The 22,084-nt window shown below is 44.4% G+C and overlaps 1 protein-coding gene across 1 annotated transcript in view; it reads right to left on the reverse strand.

Annotated features, from left to right (window-relative positions):
• BBS4 (Bardet-Biedl syndrome 4) overlaps window positions 1–21,420 on the reverse strand; it is a 47,919-nt gene extending 26,499 nt beyond the window's left edge. Inside the window, exons 1-2 of the mRNA XM_056128744.1 lie at window positions 21,355–21,420; window positions 17,936–17,987 (exon numbers count right to left, since the gene is read on the reverse strand). Of these exons, the coding sequence (XP_055984719.1) occupies window positions 17,936–17,987; window positions 21,355–21,378 (76 nt within the window). The 5' untranslated portion in view covers window positions 21,379–21,420. The remainder of the gene's footprint in view (window positions 1–17,935; window positions 17,988–21,354) is intronic.
• Between the last annotated feature and the right edge of the window lie 664 nt (window positions 21,421–22,084).

Raw genomic sequence — 22,084 nt, forward strand, 5'->3', positions numbered from 1 at the left:
GGAAGGATTTTGAGGGTCAGCTCCTCACAATAGGCAGCAGGGAAGGAAAGGTGAGGACGGATCTTGTGGGGAAAGGCCCAGAATCAACAGAAACATCAACTCTGCTAAAACATTAACAATGGAGGAGATGGGACAACATCAGTACCAATCGGATACATATTGGAAGCCAGATTTTTTTTTCTTATATTGCTGGTTTCCAACTTGTTTGCTTCCTTCCACGATTTTACAATGAATGGGGCGGGGGCAGGGGGATTGCTGAGAGATAATACAGGGGTTAAGGCACTTTGCAAGCAATCAAGTTTGATCCCTGGCATCTGGCATCTGATATGCTACCCTAAGCATCAACAGCGGTAAGCCCTAAAGCAATACTGTGTGTGGGCAACCCTGATAAAGGGAATTAGATCATATGAAATACATTGAAGTTTTACTACATAACCTGTAGCACTGTAGCACTGTCCTCCCACTGTTCATTGATTTGCGCGAGCGGGCACCAGTAACGTCTCCATTGTGAGACTTGTTACTGTTTTTGGCATATCAAATACGCCACGGTGCGCTTGTTGTTTTTTTTTTTTCAAACAATTACATACATATGTGTACACACACACACACACACACACACACACACACACACAGAGCGAGAGCACAAGAGAGCAAGAGCGCAAGAGAGCGAGAGAGAGAGAGTGTTTAGGGGCCACACCTGGCGACGTTCAGGGTTTTCTCCTCATTCTGTGCTCAGGGATCACTCCTGATGACTTGGGATCAAACCTGGATCAGTTGCATAAAAGATAAGGGCTATATTCACTGTATTATCTCTCCAGCCTCAACAACATAATTATGTTTTGGGTTCATGGATGTGTGTATTCCACATTTGTATACAGTTTTATTGATATATGTGATTTGTATGTATTATAGTTTGTTTCTGTATATCTGATACATATTTATATTGAATTGTTTTCTCCCCAGTTATTCCAGTGAATAGTCCCATGAGGCGAGAGTCAAATAATTCAGGGACTATTATATTACAGAAAAAAAAAAATTAAGTCTCCAGAGAGTAAATGATTTTGCCCCCATTCAAGAACTAATTAATGGAAGAGACAGAATGATGAACCATGTCTCTAAGGATACTAATTAAGCTGCACAAAGTTTCTGTCCTACCACAGTCTAATTTATTTGGTTTGTTTTGTATGGGGCTGGAGCGATAGCACAGTGGGTAGGGCGTTTGCCTTACATGCTACCGACCGGGCCAACCCGGCTTTGATTCCTCTCGGAGAGCCCGGCAAGATACCGAGAGTATCTCGCCCACATGGCAAAGCCTGGCAAGCTACCCGTGACGTATTCGATATGCCAAACACAGTAACAAGTCTCACAATGGAGAATTTACTGGGCCTGCTCGAGCAAATTGACGAACAATGGAAGGACAGTGCTACAGTGCTTGTTTTGCTTGGGGGGCATATCAGGCGATGCTAAAAGTTTACTCCCAGCTCTGTGTTCTGGGGAGCTGCTCCTGCGGGCAAAGCATGCGTTTTCAATTCCTTTGACCTCTCTATGTCTAATTTTCTTATTTTTTGGAGAGAAGAGAATTCTGAAAGATTATATAGTATAGCTAGCGTAAGCAATGTTTACAATAGTGTCAATGTTTTGTGGTACTGATGGACAGTTACTGCACCCACCAAAGTGTCCAAGATCCTCTACTACTGTCTCTTTACCTCTACCTCTAGCCCACCTCATCATCCCTCTCCCCCAACTCTTTGGTATCTTGTAATCCAAGGTCAAAAGACTGTTACTAATTGATATCTATCCCGTTTTTGTCCTTCTCTGTGTCAAAGATGAATGAGATCATTCTGTATTTGTCCTCCAATTTTGACTTGTTTCATCTAACAGGGTACCTACCCTTCAGCTACATCTAAGTTATAATTAATTGCAAGATTTCATCCTATCTTACAGCGGCATAATAATCACAGCATATATATATATCATATATACATATATATATACATATGTATGTCACTTTTAATTCTTTCACCTGCTGGACTTTGGGTTGTTTTCATGTCTTGGCTATTGAACTAAGTGCTACAATGAACATATGCATATGTATCTATTTTGGATAAATATTTCTCTGCTGGTAAGGGTGAGGGAAAGATAGATGCGATGAAATGGAATCACTGGGAGCTCTACTCTCACTAGTTTTTTAAGATTCTTCATATTGTTTTTCATAAAGGCTGAACCCACCAACAGTAAATGAGGGTTCCTTTTTCTCCACATTCTCACCAACACTGGTCATTTTCAACTATTTCTGATATATGGTATTCTCACTGCTGTGACTGATACCTTACTTTTTTTTTTTTTTTTTTTTTTTTTTTTGCTTTCTGGGTGACACCCGGCGATGTACAGGGGTTATTCCTGGCTGTGCATTCAGGAATTACTCCTGGCAGTGCTCGGGGAACCATATGGGATACTGGGGATCGAACCCGGGTCAGATGCGTGCAAGGTAAACACTCTATACATCGTACTATCACTCCAGTCCTTTATCTTACCATTTTTATTTTAATTTTCTTGATAATAGGATGAACCCTTTTATGTCTGCCTAGTGGCAATCTGTACGTCTTGCCTCATTTTTATTTTTTGGGGGGAGTTTTCTATTTTTTGCCGCATTTTTATTGTTTTTTGGTTTGTTTTTGCTTTTTGGGTCACAGCTGGCAAGGCACAGGGGTTACTCCTGGCTCATGAACTCAGGAATTACTGCTGGTGGTACTGGGGGTACCATATGGGATACTGGGAATCAAATCCAGGTCGGCCGCATGCAAGGCAAACACCTTACCCGCTGTGCTATTGCTCCAGTCCCTTTGCCTCATTTTTAAATAACATTATTTTGTTGTTGAACTTTATGAATACTTTATATACTTTGGATATTAGCCCTTTATCTGATGTACTGTGCACAAATAGTTTCTCCCATTCAGTAGGGTGTCTTAAAATTTTATTTTGGGGACACACCCAGTAGCACTCAAGGCTTAGGGCTGGCTCTACGCACAAGGGAGCATTCCAGTGGAACTCAGAGGACCATAATGGGGTGCTAAGGGCTGAATCTGGGTCAGCCACATGCAAGCACCCTACTGGCTATATTCTCTCTCTACCCCAAGCTGGAATAGAAATATAGTATTGTCTCACATTGTAGGAAAAACTTAACGTGAATTACAACTAGCACAAAAGGTAAGGTTCATGATGGAGACTCCTTTAAGGAAGGAAATATACCCAAAGAAGTAAGCTGATTCACTCACCTCAGTGACGGATAAGGTCCTCAACTGAAAGCCAGAAGAAAGTCACCTGGGGTCATATCATGGGGAGAAATGAAGAGGACTTAAGTAGCCCCAGATAGGATATCATTCTCTCAGAACTACCAAGTAGTTCTGATTAACAATTCCAAATTAAAAGTTTCTTGTTCTTGACAAAGTCCTGCTATATCGAAAATCCCATGCGGAAGTTGTTTATCCCTTCCATAGTTGTCACCCAGTATTTCCAAAGACTATACTCAGTGCAGAATAGGAGCCTCTCTAGTTCAAGAAGGGGAAGATCATCAGACATATTACCAAATTCAATTCCTCAGTCAAAATGCTTCTGACGTGTACAAATAAAGCTTCTCTGCTTGTTAACCCAGCTTCTATGTGAATTCTTCCTGCCTTCTACTGTCAACTGTCATTTTACTTAACCAGATTAGGGCTCCTCAATTAAGAACAATTTTGTACCCTAGGAGACAGCTGACAATGTCTGGGCACATTTTTGGTTGGTGCAACTCAATGCTACTAACATCTACAATGCAGAGGCCCAGGAAGATGCTGTTAACAATCTAAACAAGACTGCTCCTATGACAAGGAACTAAATTTTTCAAAATGTCAATAGTGCTAATGTTGAGAAAATCAACCTTAAAGGTTAAAAAGAAATTTAAGGGGGCTGGAGCAATGGCACAGCAGGTAGGACCCAGTGCCTTGCACGCGGCCGACCCAGGTTCGATTCCCAGCATCCCATATGGTCCCCCGAGCACCGCCAGGAGTGACTCCTGAGTGCAGAGACAGGAGTGACCCCTGAGCATCGCAGGGTGTGACACAAAAAGCCAAAAAAAAAAATTTAAAAATTTAAAAAATAAAAAGTAACCTCTGAGCATTGCCAGATGTGACCCAAAAACAAACCAATAAAGAAAAAAAGGAGAAAACTTTATTATTAAAAAAAAGAAGAAGAAATTTAAGGATAGACAAAAGAGAGTACAGTGGGTGAGGCATTAATTAACGGCTCCATGTGTGGTCCTCCAAATCATGGCCAGGAGGGATCCCTGAGCTCAAAGTCAGTAAGCCCTAAGGGTCAGAGACAGTACAGCAGGTAGGGCACCTGTCTTACACAAGGCTGACCTGAGTTCAATCCCCTGCATCCCATATAGTCCCCAGCACTACCAGGAATAATTTCTGAGTGTAGAGCCAGGAATAACCCCGGAGTATCACTGGGTGTGCCTCGTGCCACCCCTCCTCGCCAAAAAAGAAAGAAAGAAAGAAAGAAAGAAAGAAAGAAAGAAAGAAAGGAAGGAATGAGCTCTGAGCCTATAGGTGTGGTATCTAAAAACCTTAATAAATAACAGTCTAGAAAATAAAGAGCCAGAAGTAGCTATCCTTAGCAGTATGTGGGGGTGGGTGGGTGGGGGGGTGGATAAGCCAAACACCTCTCCAAAAAATTAAAGTACCATAACAATCCTTGTTTCTCTTGGAAGTTGGGGGGGGGGGGGGGGAACGGACTGAGCCACATTTGGCAGTGCTCAGGGTTCTGTGCTCAGACATCAGTTCTGGCAGTGCTCGGGGTACCATATTGGTATAGACTGTTGAACCAGGTAGAAGCTGAAACTGCCACATGTGAAGTGCCTTACATCCTGTACTACCTCTCCACCTCCTCCTTCTGCTTTTCTTGTAACAGTTTATTTGCCTAAAAACAATTTTCCTTCAGGATGGATATACCTGTATTATTTTTCTACTCACATTCATTATTGCTCTGTTTCTGGAGCATGAATGTCCAAAACTTGCTTTGTTTTTTTATTTTGGGGCCACACTTGGCAACACTCAGAAATCACCCCAGTACTCAGGGGACCATATGGGATGCCAGGGATTATATCCAGGCCGGTCCCCTGCAGGGCAAACACTCTAGCTACTGAACTATCACTCTGGCCCCAACTTGAATTTATTATGTACTCTTAACTGAAAATCCAATTGACATGAGAATTCAGAGAAATTATTGAGTAATATTGAAACAACACTTTATAGAAAATAACTACTTTCTTTTATCTTTGTTTCTGGGCCACACCTCTAGTGCTCAGGACTTACTCCCATTTCTGAGCTCAGGGGTCACACCTAGTGGGGCTGGTGAACCATATGTGGTGCCAGGGACTGAACCCAGGTTAGTCACATGCAAGGAAAATACTCTACCTGCTACATTACTACTCTCAGAAAGTAATTATTTTGTGATATTATTTTGTGATATCCTATTCTTCAGAGTCAACTAATTTGTATCTACAAAATATAAAATGTGTAACTCATATATTTACATTTCCCCCCCCCCCTTTTTTTTCTCCTAGTGGATGGGTGGGTGGGTAGGGATCCTCCCAAGCAGTTCTGGGGCAACCTGGGGCCCTTCTCTGCAGAATTAGGCCAACCAGCCGGCAGTCAGTGGTTCAAAGTGAGGACCTGAGGATGCAGTGCTAGCCAATGCCAGTGACCAGTCAGGAAAGATACATAAAATTTTTTTAAATAAGCAAATTATCAATAAAACAAAATGTACAAGAGATGTAGTAACTAGAGCACTACAAGCATAATTAGAACAAACACAAAAAAAACAGATGGTACATCTCATAATGGAAATTGGACCATGCCAGAATGGTTGCTGACTCCTAAAATACAACTCTAGGGAAGGAATATATAAAAGTTTGCTATATATTCTCATTTAATCCTGTATCCTTACAGTTGTTCCGTCACTATTTAGTTGTTACTCTGTATACCACTTAATAGATTTTCTTGTTCTGCAACCAATAGTGGACCCCTACCACAAGTTCATTTCAGATGAGGTTAAATTAAATTGCTAGAAAAAACCCTATTTCCAATGATCATGACCCTCAGATCTTTAATTTGACCCAATTAAGAGTATTCCTTACAGGAAGGTAGGATTCCTTGGGGAAGAGGTGGGGGAGTTGGGATTTTGTTTATTTAGGGAAAACACTCAGTGATGCTCAAGATTTACTCCTGGCTCAGCATTCAGGAACCACTCCTGGTAGGCTCGGGGGACCATACGGGATGTCAGGGATCAAGCCCGTGTTGGCTGCACGCAAGGCAAATGCCCTACCTGCTGTACTATCACTCCGGCCAGGGACTCTTTTTAAAAGAAGCATAGAACATTGATTCAAAGTACAACAATCAAACTTAATGCAAATGCCAAGGAAGCAGGCTGGAGGGTGAAAGAAAACCTGGGGACAGTGGTAGAGGAAAGCTGACATTGGTGATGGGATTGGGACTGGACAGATGTATGTCTAAAACACAAATACGAATAACTTTACAATAACTTTACAATTACGGGGCTCTAATAAATTTTAAAAAATAAAAAAAATGAAAGAAGCACAAAAGGCCAGACCATATGGACAGAATTGGAAAAATGGAGTGTCAATGCCATTTTTGGTAGCTTTAAATGGAAGCTATAATTCAGGAAAAGTCAAAGCATGAGTAGCTAAATCAATCCTGAATTCATCTGATCACTGAACTTTCTCTCAAACCAATTAATTTCCTATCTAATGAAGAAATCAGTTGGATTTAATCTACTGTTGAAAGCAACTGTCAAAAAAAATAGTCTAAAAAAATGAGCACATCCTTCATACAATCCTGTATTCAGTATGTCTTACTTTCGATACATTGTGAACAACACATTGGATATGGCACCCACCTTGCTCACGGCTGACCTGGGTTCAATGCCCTGCATCCTATATGGTTCCCCAAGCACCACCAGGAGTAATTACTGAGTTCAGAGCCAGGAGTAACCCCTGAGCATTGCCATTTATAGCCCGAACACAAAACACACACACAAAAATAATATTAAAAACTTATTTTCTTTAAACTTTTTAAATTTTAAAAATTAAAAACAATACAAGGGCTAGAGAGATCGTACAGTGCGCAAGGCACTGGCTTGCACACAGCCAACTCAGGTTGGATATACGGTCCTCTACATGGTCTCCTGAGCACTGCCAAGAATGATCCGTGAGCATAGATCCAGGAGTAACCTATAAACACCACTGGGTGTGCCCCCAAAAAAGTATAAAATTTTCAATGGGGGCTACGGATGTGAGCTCAGAGGTACAGCACTTGCCTATTCCTGGCACCACACACACAAAAAGAAAAGTTTTGAAAATTTTAAATGTAAATAACAGATGATCCAGCAATATCAGTTCCTAAGAATTTCTCCAGAAGATAAGGTAAAGGTAAAGGCCCTCCCGTTGTTCGTCGATTTGCTCGAGCGGGCCCAGTAACGTCTCCATTGGAGACTTTGTTGTTACTGTGTCTGGCATATCGAATACTCTCGGTAGCTGGCCGGGCTCTCCGAGAGGGGCGGAGGAATCGAACTCGGGTCGGCCATGTTGGCCGCTTGTAAGGCAAACGCCCTACCCGCTGTGCTATCTTCAAAGAGGTATTTGCATCCCTGTGTTCATTAGCAGTTTAATTCACAATAGCCAAAACAAAGAATCAAAAAATGATACAGAAGCTGTGGTATATATACATAATGGAATATTATTCTACTATCTAAAACTAAATAAAACTGGGGTCAAAAATGTACTTCAGCATGAAGAAACATACTTTACATGCATAATGCCCTGACTCCATTCTCTAACACCCAAAGCCAAAAAACTTGAAACTGTACTGTTTGGGACCAAATGGATGGAATTTGAGATAATTATGTTAAGTGGGGGGAAAAAGTGAAAAATAATGACCATGACCACATAGGTGGAATACAAAGAACTAAAGCAAATAAATGGAAAACAACAAGAACTGTGACAATTACCAGAGAGAAAACGGGTTGTTGGGAGGAATAGGCACAGGGATCTTTTCTGTGGTTGGAGAGCACTGAATTTTGCGTATGTGATAAATACTATATATAGAGACAGTAAGCTATGAAATTATATGATCTTATAAAATAATGACAAATCAATCACTTGTCACTGTTCTCTCGTTGTTCATCCATTTGCTTGAGCGGGCCCAGTAACATTGTGAAACTTGTTACTGTGTTTGGCATATCAAATACATCACAGGTAGCTTGCCAGGCTTTGCTGTGCGGGCAAGATACTCTCGGTAGCTTGCCAGGCTCTCTGAGAGAGGCCGAGGAATCGAACTCAGGTTGGCCATGTTGGCTGCGTGCAAGGCAAACGCCCTACCAGCTGTGCTATGGCTCCAGCTCAATGACAAATCAATAAAAAAGGAAAAGAAGTTAAAATGGGTAAAGGACAAGGGGTCTGAGTACAGTGGGTAGGGCGTTTGCCTTGCAGACACCCAGCCCAGGTTTAATCCCCAACACCCACTATGGTCCCCCAAACCTGCCAGGAGCAATCCCTGAGACACACAGCCAGGAGTTTAGCCCTGAGCACCACCAGATGTGTCCCCCTACCCTCCTAAAAAGGGTAAAGGACTTAAGCAGGTATTTATCTAAGTTGATGTACAAATGAGGGGGAAAAAAACAAGCAAACAAAAAAACACGAATAGATTCTCAATAACTTTAGTCAACAGAGAAACGCAAATCACAACTACAATGAGATGTATGACTTGCCACTTCACATGAACTAGGACAGCTATTTTTCTTGAACACTACCAAAAGAAAACAAAACATGTGGCCAGGAAACAGAGAAACTGGAACCACTGTATTTTTAAGATGAGAACTTAAAATAGTAGCATTTACAGAAAAGTATGGCATTCCTTAAAAAGTCTGACACAGAATTACCACATAATCCAGCCATTTCATGGTTTTCTATTTCTTTGAATTTCCCACCCCCTTTGGGCCACACCAGAAGATGCTCAGGGACTACTCTAGACTCTCCACTCAGGAATTACTCCTGGCGGTGCTCAGGGACCAAATGGGATGCTGGGGATCAAATCCAGGTTCACCATCTACAAGGGAAGTGCCTTACCCACTGTATTATTACTCTGGCCCCTTCTTCATTCTTCTTTTTTGGGTTTTTGGGCCACACCCGGCAATGCTCAGAGGTTACTCCTGTCTCTGCACTCAGGAATTAATTCTGGCAGTGCCTGAGGGACTATATGGGACGCCGGAGATCAAACCTGGATTGGCCAAAGGCAAGGCAAACATTCTTCCCACTGTACTATCGTTCTGGTCCGGGCCCCTCCATCCTTAATCCTCAAAAGAAATAAAATCAGAAAGAAATAAATAGAAATCTCTATACAAATGCTCACTCCACCATTATTCACAACAGCTGAAAGTGGAAAATAACCCAAATGTCTATTAGCAGATGAAAAAATCAACAAAATGTGGTACATACATCCAACACAGTATGTATCTGCCATAAAAAAGAAACGACTGGCACATGCTATAATAGAGATGAGTCCTGAAAGCATTATGGTCAGTAAAATAAGCCAGATATTCACAGAAGCAGAAATAGAAGCTAAGCAGCTAACAGGAACTGTGTGTGCTGAGGTGGAGTGGGGCCCAGATGAAGAGCTATTGCTCAATGGTTATGGGATGATGATAGAGGTCTGGAAATAGTTGTGACAATTACAACATTGAGAAGGTAATTGATACTACTGGATTATACACTAAAATAGTTCAAATATCATTGTGTATTATACAATTTTTAGAAAGTATAATACAAAAAAATTCAAGAAAAAATGAATTGTATCCTTTAATGGGTTAAAAGGAAAATGAGGATGCTGTTCAAGTAAATGAAAATAAACAACTTCTTATACGCTGTGAATTTCACTGGAAAAAGCTGTCTTCAGGTCTAGGGACAGAGCTCAGTGGAAGAGCACTTGCCTTGTAAGTGAGAGAGACTATAGGTTCAATCCCCTGGCACAAGAAATAAAGAAGAAAAAAGGATGAGAAGGAAGAGGGGAGGAAAGACAGTGGGTGAGAGGGTAGGGGGTTGGCTGAACACCAATGGAAATCCTTTTTTTTTAAAAATGTATTTTTAGGGGCCCCCGAGAAGTCTAGGGGTTAGACATTATAGAGTGAGCTCAATGAGATGAATACTATGCATTTATAAATGCCAGTATATAAATGACACATTATATCTAAATGTCATTCTGTAAGTGCTGTTATAAATGCCAATATTATTATGATAGCTGCAAACCAGCAATTTTTGGGGTTTTTTGTTTTTTTTTCTTTTTTTATTAGTGAAAAACCATGAGGTACAGTTATAGGCTTACAAATTTTGTGCTTGGGTTTCAGTTATACAATGATCAAGTGCCCATCCCTCCACCAGTGCCCGTCATCCATCCCCACGGTTCCCAGCATCCCCCCCCTCCCCCCCGTCCCATCCTGCCTCTGTGGCAGGGTATTCCCCCTTGTTCTCTCTCTCTTCTTTTGGGTACTGTGTTTTGCAAGAGAGGCTTTGAGTGGCAATCATGTTTGGTCTATCGACTACTTTTAGCATGCTTCTCCCACCCTGGGAGGGTCCTCACAACACCCTTCATTTGGTACTCTCTTCTCTATCTGAGCTTCCTTTTCACCTAGAGCCTGTGGCTGGCCTTCCATTCATGGAGCAAAATTCCTGGTACTAATCTCAGCCATTCCTGGGTGTTAATCTCCCTTTTTGTGAACCAGCAATTTTTGTATTTGTTGTAAAATATATACCAGATGGAATAGAAAGGGGTCATAAGTGCCACAGACCAAACACACAAACCATGTGCTTCATCGCTTGAACCACAACTCTAGGCACAATTGATAACTTTTGGGGGTGATAAGTGGAGAATCAGGTCACAACTCAGAGCGCTCAGAGGCTATTCCCTGCTGTGCTTAAGAATCATTCCTCTTGGAGGGGGCTGGAGTGATAGCACAGAGAGTAGGGCGTTTGCCTTGTACGCGACAAACCCAGGTTCGATTCCCAGATCCCATATGGTCCCCCGAGCACCACCAGTAGTAGTTCCTGAGTGCAAAGCCAGGAGTAACCCCTGTGCATCGCCAGGTGTGACCCAAAAAGCAAAAAAAAAAAGGATCATTCCCCTTGATGCTCAGGGGCCCAATGCTATTAGAAATCAAAACTGAGTGGGCGGAGCAAAACTGAGTGGGTAGAGCAATAGTACAGTGGATAAGGCTTTACATGTGGCCACCCCAAGCTTAATCCAGCATATTTTATGGTCCCCTGAGCACCACCAGGAGTGATTACTGCGTGCACAGGCAGGAGTAACCTCATAAGCCCCAAGCATTGCCATGTGTGGCCAAAATAAAATTTTTTTAAATAATAAAAAGAAAACATGTCACATAATTTGTATTCAGGGATTAAACTTTTCTAGTTGTAAGATCCTGATCCAGTTGTGAGATCAGAGAGATAACTCAACAGATTGAAGTCCATGGTTTACATGCAGGAAGCCCATCACCACATGGTCCTCAAGAACTGAAAGGAAGGGACCTGGGATACAGTAGAGCGGGTAGGGCGTTTGTCTTGCATGTGGCTGACCCAAGTTCAATCCCTGACATCTCAAGTGGTACCTTGAGCACTGCCAGGAGTAAGCCCTGAGTACTGCTGAGTATGCCCTCCCTACCTGCGCCAAAACACACATACACATGCACACACAGGATTATATACATAGAAATATATATATTACTCTTAATCACGATCATCCTGTTGTTCGTCGATTGCCTCGAGCAGGCACCAGTAACGTCTCCTTCGTCCTAGCTCTGAGATTCTAAAAAGTGCCACTTTCAAGGCTCTTTCAGAGTTAGGAGAATGAGACCCATCACTGTTACTGGTATTGGGCATATTGGGTATGCCATGGGCAGTTTGCCAGACTCCGCTGTGTGGGCAGGTTACATTTGGTAGTCTGCCAGGTCGTCCAAAAAAAGAATGAGATAGTAAGAGCTTCCGGGAGCTGGGCTTTATAGTCTCTGGGTCTTGGCCATTGATAGGATTACACGGTGCCAGGGAGCAGTTGGTGGGTGTGACCCCTGCCTACTGGAAGATGGAGGATCTGGGTAGAGGATGCTCAGCCCCGGTCCGAGCAGGCTTGGAGATCTCAGCCCCAGGACCCGCATGCCTTTGTTCCTCTGCCAGTACCTTCATGCGTGTGGAGAGTGGTCTCAGCATAGTTGTGGCTGGTTCTGGAGGTCTTCAGCTGCCAAGGCTCTGCTCGGGGCGGGGAGGGAAACTCAACCCGCCCCCCTCCAAAGGGGCCCCTGGCGAGGACAGCCAGGCGCGGGGGCAAGAGACTCTTAATAAAATTATAAATAATAATGCTTAAATAAAACAAATTAAAAAACATATACACTGTACATATTATCTCATCAACAGCTAAAATCCAGAGACTCTGCAATAAAGCTCCCAAAAGAGAGCGACACAGAACATCCTGACCCTGTGCCAGGCTGTCTTCAATGGGGCAACTTAAAGTGGGGTGGGTTGAGTTTCCCTCCCTGACCCATCAGAATCCTGGCAGTCAAAAAACCTCCAAAACTCAACTGCAGCCATGCTCAAGGCCGCTTGGAGGAGCCTCACCCACAAGAGAACCTGCAGAAAAACCCAGGTATGCAGGACCCGTGACTGAGATCTCCAAGTTTGCTTAGAGTGGGACTGGGCCTCTTCCCCCCCAACTCTAGTTTTCCAGTAGTTCGGCAGTTACACTCACAAACTGCCCCCAGCGCATGTAATCTCATCAAAGGCCAAGACCCAGAGACTCTAAAATAAAGCTCCTGGAAGACAGCCATATATGCCTTACCCATGAGTAAATTTGCTCTATAATCATATTCTAAACTTCAGAATTCCTGTACTGCGTAGCCGTATTTGCGGCCATGTGACCTTTCATACTCTATCCCACTGATGTACCAAAAGTAGCACATGTTTGAGTTTAACATACATGCTTGTAATGTCTTATACAAGGGTTTAAATGGCTCCAGGATGAAACGCAACCATCTTCATACGCTTTGCTCTTATGCTGCTAGGTAGGTGTACGATGGTGGGATTGGTGCTTGAATATTAAATGCAATAAATTATTGTGAACAACTTTATAAAAATAAAATAAAATTTAAATATATGTGTATGTGTATATATACTGTAACCCAATTACTGATGATGGATGCAGAAAGAGTTACTTTAATAAATTTTCTTAAAGAAAAAGAAAAATCTCTATGGACACTGGTTGACAGTTATTAGTAATTTAGTAGAGGTGAGATGCAGTATCTGTATAATAAAAAATTTAACACTATTGCAACCTTGCTATCAAAAATATAATTAAAAGTTCTTGAAGAAAAATAAAGATCAATATTCGTCATGGAATTAAACCCTAAACAAAGTATTAACCCACTGAATCTCACAATATGCAGAAAGATTAACATATCATAATCCAATATGGCTTATCCAAGGGCTACAAGTATACACAATATTTTGAAAATCAACCAATGCAGACAATCATATCAACAAATCAAATTATAAATTATGAAAATATAGAAATTAAAGGAAAGATTACTCTCAATATCTTAGGCGCTCGTGTCATTACCTTACAGAACTCCAGAGGCACTGTTTATGTTGCAATCATTTTATTCTACAGGTGTAACACCCCCAGTACTGTGTAATAAAGTGATACTGCAAACATGTAAATAGGTATCCCAAAAGGCAAAGTAGTTGGACTACAGAAATAAAATTGAACTAACAGAAATAAAAGGTCCAGATTACACTAGGAATGGAGACACATCACCTGCTCATGGATCGGTAGGGCTGGAGCGATAGCACAGCGGTAGGGCGTTTGCCTTGCACGCAGCCAACATGGCCGACCCGAGTTCGATTCCTCCGCCCCTCTCAGAGAGCCTGGCAAGCTACTGAGAGTATCTCGCCCGCACGGCAGAGCCTGGCAAGCTCCCCGTGACGTATTCGATATGCCAGACACAGTAACAACAAAGTCTCCAATGGAGACGTTACTGGGTCCGCTCGAGCAAATCGATGATCAACGGGAGGGCCTTTACTTTTACTTTACTTTATTGTCAAAATGGCAATACTCCCCAAAGCATTATACAGATTCAGTGCAGTCCCTATAAGGATACCCATGACATTTTTTCAAAGAAATACATAAAACACTCCTGAAATTCATATGGAGCAGTAAACTCCACAAATAGCTAACACAACCCTTGGGGAAAAGAAGATGGGTGGCATAACATTTCCAATTTCAAACTGTACTATAAAGCAGTAGTAATTAAAGCAGCATGGTATTGGAATAGAAACAGACCTGCAGACCAATGGAACACAGTTGAACATTCTGACACAGCCTCTCCAGTATAAAGTCACTTAATATTTAATAAAGGAGTAAGAAATGTGAAGTGGAATAAGGAAAGCCTCTTCAACAAATGCTGCTTGGAAAACTGGACAACTATATGCAAAAAAATTACCTCAGACCTCTGTCTAATGCCACATACAAAAGTCAGATCCAAAAAGATTAAAGACCTCAATATCAGACCTGAATCCATACGGTACATGGAGGAAAATGTAGACAGAAACCTGCATGACACTGAAGTTAAAGGCATCTTCAAGGATGAAACACCACTGACCAAGCAAGTAGAAACAAATGTAAACAGATGGGATTACATTACACTAAGTAGCTGCTGCACCTCAAAAGAAACAGTGACCAAAATACAGACCCCATGGAATGGGAAAAATTATTTACTCAATATCCATCAGACAGGGACTTAATATCCAGGTTATACAAGACACTGGTAGAACTTTACAAAGAAACAACCCTCCAACCCAATCAAAAGATGGGAAAAAGAAATGAACAGAAATTTCCTCAAAAAAGAAACTCAATGGGGGTATGATGCCACCAACCTGTACCTGCGGGGCAAATGCATCAGCAGCCTGATGATGCCTTCAGGCTTACTGATACCCCCAAATTGTTGCTATGCCTTTGGCTGGACCCCTCTAACTTGGGACCAAGTTTACAAGAAATTAAATGGCCAAAAGTTAGGTATGTGGGAGCCATGCCGACAAACCACCCCCAGCTCAGCTATACAAGCTCATTTATTGGCCTTATTTCAGAGACACAGAGAAATCTAGAAAGAAATCAAAAGCCACAGTTAATCTCGAACCTGTGTATGGCTGAACTGACTGGGATAAATCAGAGGGCGGTGCACTGGCCTGGTGGCCTGCCCAAGCACAGTCCCCGACAGCCACTTGCTTCTACAATCCAAAACTGTCACCATACCCCCAGCCTGATTCCATCGTCTCAGGGCAGACCTCATCAAGATATATATAATCTGCTGAAAATTCGGGTATGGGGTTTTATAACTGAAATCTCCAGACTTTCTTGAAGTTGGGATGGGGTACCTCCCCCCACGTCCCAATATTCATGGAAGCACTGGCAGTCACCCCACGAACCAACTCCAGCGCCACCCTGTAAGCTCTACTACTGGCCTTGCTTTAAAGACTAATATATCTTGAAAGAGATCAAAGGCCACAGTTAAGCTCGGACCCATGCTTGGCTGAATAGACCAGGGTAAATCGAAGGGGGATGTTTGGCCTGTGCCCACCCAATCAGAGGCCCCAGCAGCTACTGCTTCCACAATCCAAAACTGCCAACATAACCCCTGCCTGACTCTACCATCTCAGACGACCTCACCAAGATATAATCTGTTGAATATTCTGGTATTCGGGTTTTGTGACTGAAATCTCCAAGCTTTCTCAGGATTGGGATGGGCTACCTCCCCCCACCTCCTTGTTCTTCCGGAAGTATTGGCAGTCACATCAACACCCCAAAGCTTTCACCCAACTGAAAAGCTACTCCAGCCTTACCATCCCGATTAAAATACCAAATGCCCCGAACAAACACCATGATCTCTTAGCACCTTTATTGCAAACCATAATGCGTAAAAAGGAAAAGGAGAGACAGAGCAAGAAGGAAAGTGCCTCCCATAGAGGAAGGCTGAGGGTAGGGGGTCAGGGGATGGTGGTGGGGAAACGGGAGACATTGGTTGGTGGGAAATGTACACTGGTGGAAGGATGGGTGCTGGATCATTGTATGATTGAAACCCAACTATGAACAGTCTATCTCACAGATATCTAATTAAAAAAATTTAAAAAGAAAAGAAGTAATGTGGAGTTCATGCCCAATTCAAGCAGCTTAATCAATGGCTGAATAAATAGCAGTACTCCTACATTTAAAAAAAAGAAGAAAGAAATTCAAATGGCTAAAAGGTACGTGAAAAAATGCTTTACATCGCTAATCACCAGGGAGATGCAAATCAAAACAACAATGAGATATCATTTTACAACACAGAAACTGGCACAAAGGAAAAGAACAACCAGTGCTGGCGCAGATGTGGGGAGAAAGGGACACTCATTCATTGTTGGTGGGAATGCCGACTGGTCCAGCCTTTCTGGAAAACAATATAGACATTCCTCCAAAATTTAGAAACTGAGCTCCCATAGGACCCAGCAATACCACTTCTGGGAATATATTCCAGAGATACAAAAAAAATACAGTAGAAATGACATCTGCACTTCTATGTTTATTGCAGCACTGTTTACAATAGTCAGAATCTGGAAAAACCCGAGTGCCCAAGAACAGACAACTGGTTAAAGAAACTTTGGTACATCTACACAATGGAATATTATGCAACTATTAGAAATCATGAAATCAGCATATAAGTGGATGGACATGCAGAATATCATGCTAAGTGAAATGAGTCAGAAAGAAAGGGACAGACAGAATGTCTACACTAATTTGTGGAATATAAAGTAACATAATAAGAGACTAACACCTAAAGACAGTAAAGATAAGGGCCAGGGGATTGTACCACAGCCTGGAAACTGGCCTCACGTGCTGGGGGAAAAGGCAGCTGGGATAGAGAAGGGATCACAAAGTAAATGATGGTTGGAGGGATCATTTGGGATGGGAGATGTGTGCTGAAGCAGACTATAGACCAAACATGATGGCCTCTTAGTACCTATATTGCAAACCGTAACACCCGAAAGGAGAGAAAAAGAGGGAATGTTCCTGCCACAGAGGCAAGGGATGGGAAGGGTTGAGGATGGCAGGAGGGATACTGGGAACATTGGTGGTGAAGAATGGGCACTGGTGGAGGGATGGGTGCTCAATCACTGTATGACCGAAATGTAATCATGAAAAGTTTGTAAGTCTGTAACTGTATCTTAGGATGATTCAACAAAAAAATTAATTAATTAATTAAAAAATAAAATAAAAGGTCCAGATTAGTGTTTCCCAAAGTAAACAAAACTCTAGGGGGATTCTAGAATGATCTCATGGGACAACTGAACAACCCAGGGGGGCACGTTCCATTTGTTCACCTAAAGAAGGTTGATTTTTTGCAGACACTGTGATTTTTTTTTTCCAGAAAAGGGGACAGTTGGTCAAGTAAATCTGGATACCTCTGATCCAGATGGAGGCTTTTTTGAAAGCCAGAGGGTTAGGTTTTGGGGTTACATGTTGTATGCTCAAAGGCTATATTCCTGGCTCAGTGTTAAACGGCTACTTCCAGCAGTATCTCCAAGGTCTGGGAAAAAAAAATAGTGACTGAGCACATGGATTTACATGCAGGAGTCCCAGGCTGGATCCGCAGCATCACCTAAGCATTGCTAAGATAAAACCACCACCAGGTATAGCCAAGTACCATCAGGTATAGCCTCAAAACATCAACTAAATATTTAATACATACGTAACAATTAACTAGTAAAGAAACCTATGCAAGCATACAATGGAAATTGCATACAGACCTTTTTTCGGCCGAGAACTCTGAGATTCAGCAGTTGCACCAAACTGTGTTTTCTAAAATGAATGAAATCAATGTTAATGCACCACCATAACTTTTTGTTTTGCTTTTAGACCACACCCAGTGAATCTCAGGGGCTACTTCCAGCTTGATGCTCAGGAGACCATGTGGTATTGGGATGAAAGAGAAGCCGGCTCCATGAAAAGAAGCAAGCTCCCCCACCCATAAATCCTGCTAACTTTTAAAAAAAGCACTCATGTAACAACAGTTGATGTTCTCCAATGATGCAGTTAATTAACTTCATGCAGATACAAAAAATTTTAATAAGGGCCTCCCCAAAGGAATGCTGGAGGATGTAGGGAGTCAATTCTGTTGTTGCTTGGTCAGTAATGTAAGCCCAATGGCCAGAGCAACAGTATAGGGGACTAGGCAATTGCCTTGCGAGCAACCGACACAGATTCAATCCCCACCACCTCATACTGTCCCCCATGCCCAACAGGAGTGATCCCTGAGCGCAGAAGTAGGAGTTAAGCCCTGAGCACAGCTGAGTGTGGCCCAAAAACTAAATAACCAAAAAGGGAGAAAACCACTGCTACCTACAGTATAGATCACTGCTTCCCAAAGTGAGCAATCCAGCCCCCACTGGGGTTGGAGAGGGGTTGCTGCAATAGTCCACGGGATCATAAATATGGAAAAGTCACTATATTTTTGTGAATTTATATATATGTAGTTATGTGATCATTTATTCATTTGATAAATCTTCTGGTAATACGTGATATGTGCTAGGCACTCTGAGCCAAATGAATTAAAGGAATATTAATTTTTGTTTTCTGTTTTGAAAACTTTGATCTGTAATGGGAATTAGGTAGCTATAAAAATTTTATTAAGTATAAATCATGGAAATAAGAGCTATGTGCATTGTTTTAAGATCTTATAAGCAAGTACTGATTAATAAAATATAAATGTCAGTTCTCAGTCTTCCTCCCTAGAGAACTGGAAGTAACCATTAATAGTTTTAACAGCATATTAAACAGCATATTAAACTAGTCCACTCTGGACTAATTTTACTCCATTTGCTGGATGTCTCCTGCAAATATTGCAAAAATTTGCAAAAAATTCAAATTTTTCTTAATTCTTTTCTCTAATATATACAGTTGCTCAAATCCCAAAGGGTTGGGGGTGTTTCTTGGACCACACTCAGCAATGTTCAGGGATCACTCCTGGCAGAGGCTTAGGGGACCATATGGGGAGCAGGGGATTGAACCCAGAATGGCAACATCAAGCAAGTGCCCTAAAACCAAATCTCTCTGCTTTAAGCCTTAGTTGTCTTTCCTCATCTATATACCCTCACCTACAAATATATTTTTTCTTTGTATCATAAAAGTCGGGCTGGAGCGATAGCACAGCGGGTAGGGCGTTTGCCTTGCACGCAGCCAACATGGCCAACCCGAGTTCGATTCCTCCGCCCCTCTCGGAGAGCCCGGCAAGCTACCAAGAGTATCTCACCCTCATGGCAGAGCCTGGCAAGCTACCCGTGATGTATTCGATATGCCAAACACAGTAACAACAAAGTCTCCGATAGAGATGTTACTGGGCCCACTCGAGAAAATTGATGAACAACGGGAGGACAGTGTCCAGTGTCCATCATAAAAGTTAATTACACACTATACTCCAAATCATATCATTTTTATTTAGATATATACTATGTTTAACATTACCCTAATAACGAGCATTCAATCTGTTTCCACTATCAACGCTGCAATGAATATCCTGTCACATGCTTATGATTTACTTTTATATTTATGGGACAAAGGCTGAAGATTAGGATCCTTTTAAACATTATTATAAAATGCCACAACACTCCCCAAAATGTCAGGAATTCTTATTTCCACAGTGTGTCAACTTGCTAAAATGAAGTTGGAATTTAAAAAACAACAAAACTTGACACGGGTGTAAACTAATTATTCTCACGTCCAAGTGCTAAAGTCGTATGGAAATCAGAAAGTCGTGATTTTTTTTTTTCCCTTGGCTTTTCGGGTCACACCTGGCGATGCACAGGGATTACTCCTGGCGGTGCTCAGGGGCACCATACGGGATGCCGGGAATGGAACCAGGGTTGGCCGCGTGCAAGGCAAATGCCCTATCCGCTGTGTCACCTCTCCAGCCCCAAAGAGTCATGATTTAAAAGCACTAGGAGACAACCGCACCAGAGATATCATTGTATCATAGGTATCAAGTACATACAAAATCATACTTGCAATGAGCACCAGAAAATAAGTCAGAAAGCACTATGGCAGGTGGCACTTTGAGGACAGGAACTGAGGGGCCAGCACAGGCCAGAGCGGGTGGAGCCCAGCACCCCTGCAGGAACAGCTACAGCAGGAACAAGGGGGTGTGATAAAGGCATGAAGGTGGACACCAGGAGTTCCAAGCTCCTCCCGGTGGCAACGCCCTGGCGACACTCTTACCTAGCAGAAAGGACCCCGTGGGGCAGTTTGGGGGAAACCAGGATCCAACCCTGCAAAGGCTCGGCCGCACCCCCGGGATGCGGGCTGGGCTCTCGCCCCTCCGCTGACAGCCCAGTTCTCTCTCTCCTCCCGTGCTCCTTCCCTCCCTCTCGGCCCCTGGGATTCTTTGCTGCGTGCGGAAAGCGCCGGCCCGCGGGCCTGGGGGAGAATTCAGAACGGACCCCCCTGCCCTCGTTCCTCGCTCCCGCCCGGGTCCCGCGGCTCCCGAGAAACGCGCCTGGGGGATCGTCTCCCACCGGGCGTGGAACCGGCGGGACCCAGGGGCGGCCCGAGGACCGTGCGGGGGCGCGTCCCACTTCATCTGCGTCACCTGCAACAAAACGATGCCGCTGAACCCTTTGCAAAACCTAAATTAGCCTCGCACCACGCCTCGTGGCGGTCCAAAGAACGGAAACTGCCGTGCACGCGGCGGACGGGGCCGAGGCTCCGGGAGCCCGTGCGCCCCCCGAGCCCCGCCAGGAGGAGCGAGGCCGGGGCGCAGGGCCAGGGGCGGCCCCGAAATCACAGAGCCGCATCGAGTCGGTTTAACGGAAACCTCTGCTCTGGCCTGCTGCTCCGGACCCAGAGATCTGGAGGGAGGAGGAAACACCGGCCCGCGGCGGGGAAACGGCGCTCCGTTGCTCTCCGGGGCGTCTCCCCCAGGACCGGCCGAGCGACGCACCGCAGGCGGCCCCCGCAGCGGGCCCGGCGCGGAAACGCGACCCTGGGCAGCGCCGAGCGGCGGCCCGCACCAGCCCGCGGCCCACCGCCCCCCGCCTCCCGGGACGCTCGGGAAGCCCCCGCCGCCGCGGGGGTGCAGTGGGAGAAGCCCCCGGCCGGCCTTGGCCCTCCGAGGGGGCCCACTCTGCCCGCTCCCGCCCGGCCGCTTCACCGAGGGCCAAGCCGCGCAGCTCACCGTCACCGCAGTCTCCGCAGCCATCTTGGCTCCGCCCCCTCCGCCGCGCAGCCGGAAGTTGGCCGTCTCCCAGGCGACCGGAGCGTCGGAAGTCGTCGGGCGGGGCTAGCCCGGGCCGGGCCGGGCCGGAAGTAGGTGGGCGGGGCGGAAGAGAAACCTGCCCGGCGGAAGAGGTGCCGGAAGTGGCGCGGCTGCTGCTTGGGGCCGGCGTGCAACCTGTAAACTTCCTAGCCGGACCCCGACAGCCCCGCGCCTTGGGACGCGCCTGCAGAGACCCGCGTGACTGCGCTTCCACCACCTGGCTCGGCCGCGAGTCTGCGTTCATTTCAGGCTCGAAGACCTTGCGTTGGCGGTCACTGTCCGACGCGGGGAGTTGCGGGAATTGGGCCACCCCCAGCCGTCTTAGGGCTTACTCCCAGCTCTCTGCGCTGGGGCCTTGCCAGGTTTGATTGGGGGAGGGGGATGGGGGACCATATGGGGTGCTGGGATCGACCCAGGGTCAGCTGCATGCATGTCAAGAAGCTTAAACCCTGTACTAGCTCCCGGGTCCGGCAGGCTTTGCAAACCCCCTGCTGCAAGGGCTGCCTTGTACACAGGCTAGTTTTGATGGGATGATTGCAAAATTAGGCCAGTGTAGGGGCCAGCGTGATGGGTCAGCGGAAAAGGCGCATGGCTTGCGCGCAGCTCACCCGGGTTCCATCCCCAGCACCCCAGATGGTCCCCGACCCCG

The sequence above is a fragment of the Sorex fumeus genome, unplaced genomic scaffold (genome assembly GCF_029834395.1).
Source record: "Sorex fumeus unplaced genomic scaffold, SorFum_2.1 ptg000067l, whole genome shotgun sequence".
Taxonomy (NCBI): domain Eukaryota; kingdom Metazoa; phylum Chordata; class Mammalia; order Eulipotyphla; family Soricidae; genus Sorex; species Sorex fumeus.